We start from the raw sequence: 11,117 nt of genomic DNA, 5'->3' as shown, positions 1-11,117 counted from the left end.
ACGTCTACAGCAGTAATTTAAGAAGTTTATGATGAGCAACCATGACAAAGAAAAAGGCATAAAGACAGGGCGACCTGGATGAGAGCTGACTAAGGTGATGGAGGTTTCTACCAGAGGGAGACGGGACAGCAGTCAGTCTGACACTAACTCCTCGCGTAGCTGACTGTCTTCCCTCAGTCACTCCCTCCCTTTCGCCGGACTGACGCGATGCCCTCACGCTGCAGCGCCGCAGCCCGGTTTCTCAGCGCTGCTCCTCGGCCCGCTGCTGCAGGCAGCGCAACACCCCTCTGGCTGCCTGCCACCACCCCTCTGGCTGCCTGCCACCGCCCCGCAGCCACCTCCCACCGCCCCGCAGCCACCGCCCCGCAGCCACCTCCCACCGCCCCGCAGCCACCGCCCCGCAGCCACCTGCCACCGCCCCGCAGCCACCGCCCCGCAGCCACCTCCCACCGCCCCGCAGCCACCTCCCACCGCCCCGCAGCCACCGCCCCGCAGCCACCTCCCACCGCCCCGCAGCCACCGCCCCTCAGCCGCCGCCCGCACGGGAGCCGCGCCCACGCCCCGCCGCCGTGCCCGGGCGCTGCTCCGCGACTCCCTCGGCCCGCCATGGTGCGAAGAAAGCGCGTTTCGCCGTTCCCGTCGCTGGGCCGGTGCCCTCCCGCAGGTAGGGGCTGAGGCCGCCCCGGGCTCCCGGCGCGGGGAGGCGTGCGCGGCCGCCGCACTCCTGACCGCGGAAAGGGCGCCCCCCGGCCGCGGGGCCCGCGGCGGGCAGAGGGGAGCCGGCTGCTGCCCCGCCGTGCGGCGGCGGCTCTCTGAGGGGGCGCGGCTGCCGCGATCCGCCGCCCTCCGCAAGCACGGCCTCCTGGTAGCGCCTGGCGCCCGCCGGGTCACCGGGCCGGGCCGCGCTGCCCCGCCGCAGCCGGCGTCCCCGCACCCGCGGGCACCTGCGTCGCCCCGCGCCGGGCCTGAGGGACCGTGGGGCGGCGCCGGCGCCGGGGGCTCGGCGGGGCTGCTCCCGGAGGCCGGCCCTGCCGCGGGGGGAGCTGCTGGAGCGGCCGGGAGACCTGCGCTCGCCCAGGTGTAGGCGTGGAAAGGAGCGCGTCGTGCTCGGCCAGAGCCACCGCGCCTCACGCTGCGCCCGCGCCATTGAATTTAAACTTGACTTCGGGCCTGATAGAGCAGGGTGGTGTGAGGTTCTGCTGCTGTCTTAATCAGAAATGCGTTACCAGTAGGGAGAGAATTAGGCATCAGTGTTCTAATTAATTTTTTTCCTTTTATTTTTACTGTTGCAGTCTTCCTCACCTCCTATCCTGACATGAAAAACTTTCCCACCCTGCGCTCTCTGGGAGTTCTTTACCTGACTAAAGCATGCCTTTGAGTCCAGGCTGACGAGCACCCAGCACTGCTCTACACTAACCACTGCTCTACATCGTAAGGATGTGATCCTTAGTATTTAAATGCATGTCTAGGTTTGTTGGAGAGTTTATAAAGGCATACAGAGGGTAACCAGCTCCTGTGCTTGCCTGTCTGTCGGCGGTGTGGAGCTGGTGCCTCAGAGCTCACAGCTGGCGGAGGTACTTGGTTTCCCTCCCGCCCGTACCAGGTGCGCATGCAGAGCTGCCATACGCTGCGCCTGCGGAGCTGCTGTGCAGCTGCTGCCTAGTCCAAGCCAGTTCAGGGGTGTTGTCCCCCAGGTTCATTAGGAGCCTCAGGAACGCCAGGCATAATTTACGTGTCACATCACACCTCTAAAATCTGGTTGGCTTTCTTGAAAGTATAATATTTTTTTTTTTGAGCATGCTTTTACGTGAATTTGTGAAGTACGTGAAGTAGTTTTTTCACCTTTGCTTGTCTCTAGTCCTTACCTGGATTTTTTCATCACTGTGTGGCCGGGACAGGTGAATTGCACCTGAAAGGGCCTTTAAACCACTGCAGTGACCTAGTGTGGGTACTGGGTTTTCTTAATTTGCACGACAGTAAACTGTGTCTTGGTAAGGCTTATCTGGCCCTGCAGTGGAGGTCTCTGGCAGAGGAGTGGGGTGGCAGGAATAAGTAGTTTCAGTTGTGCACTTGGTGGACAAAGTGGGTTGAAGATGGGCACCTTTATTCTGACCACAGTATTCACAAGTGACCTAGGGACTCAGGAGAGCTCAGTGCCTTTGTTTTACGTTTGGGTTTTGGTTTATTTGGTTGTTTGGTGGTTGGTTGGTTGGTGTTTTTTGGAGGGGAGGGAAGAAGGGGGGTGATCCTCCTTCCTTCCTTTCTTTAAAAGTATATGGTGGTTTAAATATGGAAGTTAGTAAAGATTTTGGCCCTTAGTTCTCAACTGTTCAATTACATGGCTTACAGGGCACTTACCAAAATCCCAAAATTGAACTCTGTACTAAAATTTTGATATCTGTCTTGCTTGCTTTATTTCAAGGCAATTTGCAAAACATTTTTCTGGTGCCTTCCAGGAGCATCCATGTTTAACTCTTACACTGCCATGGATGTGTATGAGCAGGTTTGACCGCTGCTAATAGCAGCTGTTTTCAGGACAGTGGAAAGATTGAGATAAGTTTGCATTATTTCTAATCATTATACATAACTTTCTTCTGTGGGCTTGTTGAAAGTAGATACTATTCCTGATTGGCCACTTAAATGTTTAAATATCTATTCCCATTTGGGGTATCTCTCTCCTCTCCCCCCCCCCCCCCCCCCAACACTCCCCCCCCAACACTCCCTTGTGCTTTTTCTAAAGCTTCATAGTGTTAAAACGTTGTTGCTTCCCTGTGCATCTGGATCTTTTCACCCTGCTAAATTAAAAAACATGAAAAACACTTGCATCTAGAAATCACCAATCCTGCACATGTGTGCTTAGTGAAGGTCCCAAACCAAAAGTCATGGATCCAGGTTCAGTTATGTTTTTTTATCTACATCCAAACTTTTAGCTGAGTTCCCATTTGCAGTTTGACTCTTAAGAAGCCAAAAAATCTAAGCACCTAACAAGCTGTAGAATTATTCTTGGGATAATTAGCATTGGTGTTTTGATGAATGTTTTATAGAGGGAACATGATGTCAAGAAAACATCAGTCTAAGACCTTGAAATATTCCATGAGTTTTTGTGGTTTGTGTCTTTTTTTTTCCCCTTTCTTTCTTTCTTTTTTTTTTCTCATTCTTACCTAAAGATGCCTCTCATGTTATCTCTCGCATTCAAAGACAAGGGTTTCACACCTTGTGAGCTGAGGGTATTTAGAATCTTGGTTCTCTTTACTGGTAGATAATTGGAAATGGTTGACACTTCCATTTCAGAGGAGACTTTTCATTTTGCAGGTAGACTCCCAGAATAATTCGGTTTAGTCTATTTAGTCTGTATTTGCAGCTGTATTTGTCTGTATTTGCAGCTATAAGGTGGCTAGGGGATTCATTTGCTGCTTATACAGCAGTGTAATTAACTGTATGTATGTAATTTTGAAAAGAAAATCCAAGTCTAGTTGCAGAAATCCAGCGCTGTAAGGCTGCTTTGGATATGTCTGAAGGAGAATTCTTATTTGTTAAACTAAACCTGCAACCAGGAGGTACAAGGTGAGTAGTCAGATTTGGTAGAAAATGGGAGTTGCTTACAGATGGACACATCAGCTTCCCTGAAATGGCCAAATACATGTCTCGTGCTATTTAATGGAGTAATTCTTTAAACTTTTTTCTCCGTTCCCTATTCACTTCTGCCCCCAAATATTTGAGCTTGAAAACTCCAGTCTTGATTATTCATGATAAGAGTAAGAACCTTGCTGTAAGGCAACACAACTTCTTCAAACTGAGAAATGCATACCAAGTTTATTCTTTCTTACTCCCACAATTTTGAAACTTAAAGTACCCTAATGAAGAAAGTATTTCTTTTAACAAGATGTTTTAGATAACTTTATATGTTCTTTGTTCAGAACTGAATTTTCTGACATGTCTCAGAACTTAAATTGTTATTGTTAGGTTGTCTGTAGCTTAATTAGTGCTAATTGGTTTTGTGATTGGCAGATATCTTAACAAAATATAATTAAACATGTTGGGACACAAGTACAAGATAAGTATGCAGCTGGTTCTTATCTGCATTATTAGGTTTATTCTAGAATACCTTATGTAATGAATTTGTCTGTGAAGATCATAATTTGTGTTCTGCTAGCATCGGATCTTTCCCACAGAACAATGCAGCTCTCAAAAGAACATGGAAAAGGGCTCAAATACAATATACTTTCTGCTGTCAGGACATTGACTAAAAAGCACATGATGAAAGCTTAAAGCTAAGCCAGTTCTGAAGGTTATAATTATAATAATCAAAGCTGATCACCAATAGGACAGTTGCACCCATCCATGGGACGTGGTTTAGTGGTAGACTTGGCAGTGTCGCTCTTTTAGGCTTTTCCAGCTTAAATGATTCTATGATGAAACCTTTATTGCTGATAGTTAAGAAATGTGAAAGTGTGTAGAGGCTTGTTTGGTTTGTTTTTTTTTTAATTTTAAATGGAAACTATTACATCTGAGATTTAGGGGGGAAGAATGTGTATTAACATACTAAGGTGTTAAGATTTAATACAGTTAGCAGTTACCAAACCCGCTCTGACATCTTGATTATAGGATTTGGAAGTTCATTTGAGTATGCCATGACATAGAAGTTCAAAGTCTTTGTTGGGTCTTATTTCTGTGTATGTGTGTGTTTAGAAGTGAAGCATGGAGTCAAATACTGAAAGATGATTTCTTGTCAACAATTATCTGGGGTGTATTTTTTCCTTCTCTAAGTGTCCATGATGTAGTATGTAATTCTGTAGATACGCTTTTACATAAATTGCATTTTCTTCTTGCAGTCAAAGCCGGAGGTATGAGAGTTTCTAAAAAGCAAGTAAATGGACCTGTTGAGAAAAATACTAAACTTCCAGGAAAAGAAAAAACAAGGTATTCCACTGCAGGGCTTGTTCCCCCCTGCCCCGTAGTTAAAGTTCATAGGTATTGGGCCGAAGGTTGAAAGCAAAGAGAACTCCATCTCTCAAGAGTTGCATTCTTAAAATAATTTGTGCAATTTATAGATAAAAGTCAACTTTGAGATAATAATTGACTTTAAAAAAAACAACCAACCAACCACAAAGGAAAAAAACACCCCACCGTGCCACCCCCCCCCCCCCCCCCCCCCCAAAAAAAAAAACCCCAACCCTAAGGACAGTGCCTTGTGGTGAAAGACAAAGGCTGAATCCCTTCTCTATCACCATGTGTTATGGAACAGAAATTAAAACGTGTTGCCTACCTGTACCTAATAAAGTAATGGTCAAACAGTTCCAGTGAAATAAAAATTAATTTTAGGCTGTCCTAATTCTGAATTTAAACTCGCACCTTCCCACCTGCCCCGCTCCCCGCAGAGACTACTGTCTCCTATATAGGCTATATTTCCCATTTCAATCTGAAATCTAATTTGGCTTTTTCTGTTTTTTACTTCATAATGTTACTCAAGCTATTTTGCCCCAAAGTGAAAGCATGCTTCTACTTTTGAATAAGGTAGCAGTGACTAGTTGAAGTGGTCATCAAAACAGGTATTTTCTTCACAGCTTTTTCAAATGAAGACTGTTTTTCTAAAATATATGCACTTTTCTTAGATATCACATAACAAAAAGTTAAGTTGACCAATATAAGGATAAGAGGGTAAACATCTAATGACTTGTGGTGTTCCTCAGATTGCATTACAGTCCAAATCCTAAATGGAACACAGTGCATAAATAGGATTTAAACACTCAGGTGTTTGCTTCTATTGCAATTCTAAACTTTCTCAGTGGCCACTGAGTTCAGATGCTCTTATCTCACCACATACCTTCTTTTTTGCACAAAAAGTTCCCTTTAAGAGCCTGCAATTTTTGGGGGGCCTATCTAGAACTGCATAGTTATTGCAGGGTACCTCACACCTGTCATAACTGCTGTAACAAAATTTTGTTCAAAGGAGCCTGATCCGGTGATTTGCTCTTGGAACAAATCTGCTGTGTCCTGATAGCTGTGACCTTGCTCAGCAAAGAAGTAGTGTACATATTCTCCTCCATATGGTGAATAGGGTATTTGTGAGGAAACGGGAAGCCTGAATTTTAGCCGATTGTCAGTTAAAATTGGTACATATCTTGCTGTGTCACTTGCCTTTACCAGTGAGCTAGATGCTTCCTACTGAAGGCTCATAGGAAAAAGACTTCACAGAAGAGACTTGAGACTTGTGGGGATAGGACAAAATGTGATGATTGAAGTACTGTGAGGAGGCGCATCTAAAATTCCACTCAGCATTGTAACTCCTGTGCGTTTAGTGCCTTTATCCCTCTTGTCAGTGTTGAAAGTAACAAAGTTACTGAAGTTGCTGTGTAATACATGGCATAATAGAATGTAATGTATCATGTTAGTAACTAGATCTCTGCCTGACAGTTTTCTGACAACCTCACTAGTTAACAGAAACTATTCAAAGTTTGGGGTGTTCTTGGGTTTTTGTTGTTGTTCTTTAATAACTTATGTGTGTGTGCATGTGTTTTTCTGGAGTTAGAAGGTTTTTCTTTTCATTGATTGCCAGTTATTTGGGTGTAACTTTGCTGCTGTCTTCCATAGTCATAGTTATCACATAAACAGACCTTGAGTAACTTACATTTGTCAGTGTGGCAAGTTGTATCGACTAGTAAATTGAAATTTCAGTAGGAAATGTGTTTTGCCTGTTCCACAGAATCATTAACTTAACGGAAGCACTATCTACTTTTTCAAGAGTCACATTAAAAGGTACCTGGTTCCATGTGTAAGGGTAATAAGGATTTTTTCCAACTCCATTTTAAGATACAGAGGTGTCACTGCAAATAATGGTATCATCAGAAGAATGTGCAATCCACGATTCTTCCTGTTGCTGAACTAAGTTATTTGATATCCACAGTTTATTTGTGGAATACTGGTAGCATGGCTGTTATTCACTGGAATATGAAGATGTTCATGAGATAATCTTGCACAAAAAGTTCTTGCTTGACAAATTGCTTCTGTCAAGAGAGATGCTCCCCGAAAGCAGAGACTCCCATTTTTTTTGTGGGTCGAGATCAGAATCAAGAAAATTACAAAGGCAAATTTTGTAGCTCTGGATATCAGTGCTCAGGTTCTGTGAAGCTGCTCCACAGCGTGCAAAAAAAAAAAAATAAATCCCTTTTGAGATATTTAAGGATATTTTATATGTGCATTTTTGTATATCTAAATAAACAGCCTGCAACACAGATTTTTGCATTGTTCTATTCTGAGGTAGCATACCTTTTCTTAGTGTCATATGTTTTTAAATGTGATTAAAGGTTTTAGCTCCAAAACCTGAATTTCTATTACAAAATGTTTTGTATTGTCTGGAAAATGAAAGTGGCAAGTGTGTCTGTGAGATGGAAATGCTAATTTTTTTTTCTTTTCCTACATAGTGCTATTGCCAGTTTTTCAAAAACTCGGAACATGAGTGTCTTGCTAGCAGGAGTGCTAAGCAAAGTAAGTATGTCTGGAAGAACAAGATGCATGTTTATCAGGGCTTCTCCATACAGCTAACCATAAAAAAAAGTAATCAAAAAGCGCATATTCTTTAAACTGCTGTCATCTGACATTTGTAGGTTTGTCACCTACCACTAAATATTATTAAGGTAATCTCTTTCTTTAGTGGTAGTTGCTAAAATGCTAGATAGCTGAAAAGTAACTAGCCTTTCTTCCTTATTCTGTGGTGTTTGATTCCATTCCTATTTAACACTAGGTAGCCCCAGGGTAGTTATGTGTACCTGTTAAAGTGCAGCAAGATAGTAAGATGTGCCCTTTTTTTAAAGTGACATATTGGCTTTTATTTATTGGAATGTGGGGAACAACTACCAGTGACATAGTAAGTTTGTGGCAGAGCTGGGATTACAAGCCAGAACAAAACCTAGCTGTCAGTTCTTCATCCTACTGTGGAAATAGATTTACCTTCTGTAAGGGTCCAACTTAGAGAAGTGAAAAGATAGCTTCTTGAAGGAGGTGGGCAGTGTCACTAGCAAGTGTGCCATGGATACTGAGATGGTAAGCTAATGTCGAACAGCTTTAAGTGATCCCCGAGACAACAGGCACAGCACATTCCACTGATGGCGCAAATGCAGCTGTTTCACCTGAGGCCTGGCATTAGTCAGGTATCTTCTTGACTTCTCACCTGGAAACACTACAAGATCATTTAAAATTCTGTGTTACAAAACTGTTGATAGACCCTTCTGTTCATCGATATGCTTGTAACTGTTGTCCAGTATCTCTTGCTAGGCTGTTGATGTACTCTTACACCTGTACTGTGCTAGAGCTGATTTAACAAGCAGCTTTTTAATTTTCATGCTAATGTGAAGATCTCCTCTATTTTTCATACACTTGCAGTCTTTAGATTCTGAAGCATACAGGAGTTCCTCTTCCATAGAGCTTGGTAAAACATCAGTTGCATCATTTCAACATAAGATTTTATTAACACATGTGTTTATAGCTTTAGTATGTAGATCTCAAATTTCTGCTTAGGCTTGTTTGTAAAGGAGAGCAGGTACAACTTATCCCGTTTCTCTTCCGCTTGTCCCCATCTCCTCGGTTCTGACCTACCATTTCCTTCTCCTGTTGGTTTCCAAAATCTCATATGTGAAGCATCCTCAGTAGATTAGAAAGTGTTATTTAGATGCTGTAATGATGATTATTTGAATCTGGGAGAATAAGTATTTGAAGCAACTTGCTGTTAACTCTGGCATACCGATTGTTTGCTCTGCTTTCCTTTTCTTGACAGCTCATTCTATGAACTACTAAAAAAGGGAGGGGCGGGGGGAATCAATGGTTCACTGAAGGTAATCAGGCCAATACCACTTTGAAAACAGAAATTGTAATTAAATGTACAGATCTGTGGGTTTTATCACTGTGGGTTTTAGGTCTTGATCATTTGAACTTTTAGGGGGTTAGGTTTTACTACTGTTTTTAAACTATTTTTATATGATGGAATTTAGGAAGAGAATAGCAGAAAAGCTGTATCCTATCACAATTTATTTCCCCTCCTTTAATGTTACAGATGAGCCACAAAATTAATGCAGCAGCATTACAAGTGGCTCACCAAAAGCCACAGCCTGCCCTGGAGAAGTTCATACTGCATAAAAGAATGTACGTTATTCAACAGCCACGGAAATGTTAAGATACGTAATAAAATACTCATGTTTACTTAAAAGTGAGTTTCTGTTCTGAATAGCACTTAGCATACTGTGGTAAAATGATCAAAAGCTGTGTGCCTTGTATCTTACTGTATTTCTGTAACTGACAATAAAATACAAGGAGATTTACTAAATGTACTCAGGATTTATTAAAATACTATGGCTTCTGTCTAACCTGGTTTTACTAGTGTAATTACTCAATGCCAAGAACTCTTTAACAGCTTCGCTTACTGTGTGAATTTTGACTGAAGTACTGGAAACAGTCAGCCCTCTTTTTTTTTTTAATGTTTTTTTATTTAATGATAACAAAGCTGAAGTGAACATGATCCTAAGAAAGCAGGTCACAACTGAAAGGCATGGGGTTTTGTTTTAATTTAGGTGTAGGTGTTCCATGCTGAATGTATGCCTTAGGCTTCTTCATAATAAGAAACTTCAGAAAGTCCTGGGAAAGATTTCCATGCAGTGGGAATATTTTTTGTTTTCTTGTATTTCTTTCTATAAGGAAGTACAGCTCCTCTACAGAGAGTCCTCTGCTGGGATCCAGACAGTAGGAAGAATAAAGTGAAATCTGTTTGTTTGCTTGTTTGAACCTCTTTTGGGCTGGGGAGGGTGAGTGAAGGAAGTACCTGACTTGGTGTGGAACGTCTGGGACAAGAGGGCCGGTGTGAGGGAGGAGTCAAGGTGCAGAGAATTGGTGATTTGAATATAGTGCTCAAGGTTGGTAGAATGGGAAGTGAGGCTGAGCACCGACTAGTAGTAGTAGGATCTTTGAGGGGTCAAGCTTAATAATGGGGAGGAGCAATTGTAAGACAAATACAGGAAGTATCCTTGAGCCTTGCCTGCTCATACTGCCAGCAAAAGACAATGTAAATAGATGGTCCCACCCCGTCCAGAGAATAATACTCTCCTACTGCGGCTAGTTGGGTAGCTCAGCTGGCTTCTTGCTCTGAATCTAATTCTGGGACTGTTTTGTGGGGTGTTTCAGGTTTTTGGGTGTGTTGGTTTTTTTAAGGTAGTGACTGCAGATGAATATGCTACTAAAATTGTAGTCAAGGAGTCCAAATAGGCTTAATATGAAAGGTGATGCTTAAAAATGTTTATATTGTCAACGAGGCTACTTTCTATAGTGTGCCTTCTACATGACTACAGTGGAAAGCTATTACAAACATATGAAACTACTCCCTCTTAGAGGGATCCCAGGTGGGTTACCCAGAATTAGTGTTACCGTTTAACATGAACATCTCTATCATTTCATCCATCCATAAAATTAAATAACTTTATATGTTGATTAAAGATTAAATTATGATCACAGAATGTGGGGATTAGTAGTATGTGCAATAAATAGTTTGGTTACACCTTGAATAAATAGGAAAAATTAAAATTGTGCTGCTCCTATGAAGAAGGCTGATTTTTTTCCCACATCTCCTTAACTGACTGGTAGCTGCTTGTAAAATATTGTCACTGCTGTCCTGGACAACAGCAGCAATATACTTCATGAATATTTAAGTTTTAGGTATGGGATTTGGAAAGCAGCTAGTTCTGGTTTTATGTCATATACAGCACATTTTACACTCCCCAGGCTGACTGTATATAAATTAATATCTATATGAATGTAAATGATGAAATATGATTTGAGCTAAAGCTGTCCATCATGTGTGAAATGATTATTCATGCTTTCAAGGCCAAAAATAGCACCATGTACTCTGACATAAATACATTAATATTAGAATATTAGTAAAATCTTGATCATTCAAAGGATTGTCTTTTCTTGAGTCATACCCAGCCTTCCCCTGGATGCTAGGCTTAACTAGACATGTGATTGTTCCGGCCAGCCTGTGCTGAACATACACCTGAGTGGAGAAGCCATTGGAACACCCTTTCCTGGTGCCTGGAAGGGATGGACTGTACCCTGGCACACTATAGAAATGGGTAACG

At 42.6% G+C, this 11,117-nt stretch overlaps 1 protein-coding gene across 1 annotated transcript; it reads left to right on the top strand.

The window, feature by feature from the left end:
• Positions 1–522: 522 nt before the first annotated feature.
• Positions 523–9,320, top strand: DAPL1 (death associated protein like 1). Its single transcript, XM_037398395.1, has 4 exons — positions 523–664; positions 4,833–4,920; positions 7,422–7,485; positions 9,047–9,320. The coding sequence occupies exons 1-4, from the start codon at positions 607–609 to the stop codon at positions 9,164–9,166; spliced, it is 330 nt and encodes a 109-aa protein (XP_037254292.1). The 5' UTR covers positions 523–606; the 3' UTR covers positions 9,167–9,320.
• Positions 9,321–11,117: the final 1,797 nt, after the last annotated feature.

This window comes from Falco rusticolus, chromosome 8 (assembly GCF_015220075.1).
Source record: "Falco rusticolus isolate bFalRus1 chromosome 8, bFalRus1.pri, whole genome shotgun sequence".
Classification (NCBI taxonomy): domain Eukaryota; kingdom Metazoa; phylum Chordata; class Aves; order Falconiformes; family Falconidae; genus Falco; species Falco rusticolus.
This window is presented reverse-complemented; position numbering and strand designations above follow the sequence as displayed.

Excerpts from the sequence above, each read along its gene's own strand:
- DAPL1 (XM_037398395.1), top strand. The coding sequence starts at position 607 with ATGGTGCGAAGAAAGCGCGTTTCGCCGTTCCCGTCGCTGGGCCGGTGC. Across the intron at positions 665-4,832 it reads GGGCCGGTGCCCTCCCGCAG|TCAAAGCCGGAGGTATGAGA; the intron begins GTAGGGGCTGAG and ends TTCTTCTTGCAG. Across the intron at positions 7,486-9,046 it reads TAGCAGGAGTGCTAAGCAAA|ATGAGCCACAAAATTAATGC; the intron begins GTAAGTATGTCT and ends TTAATGTTACAG.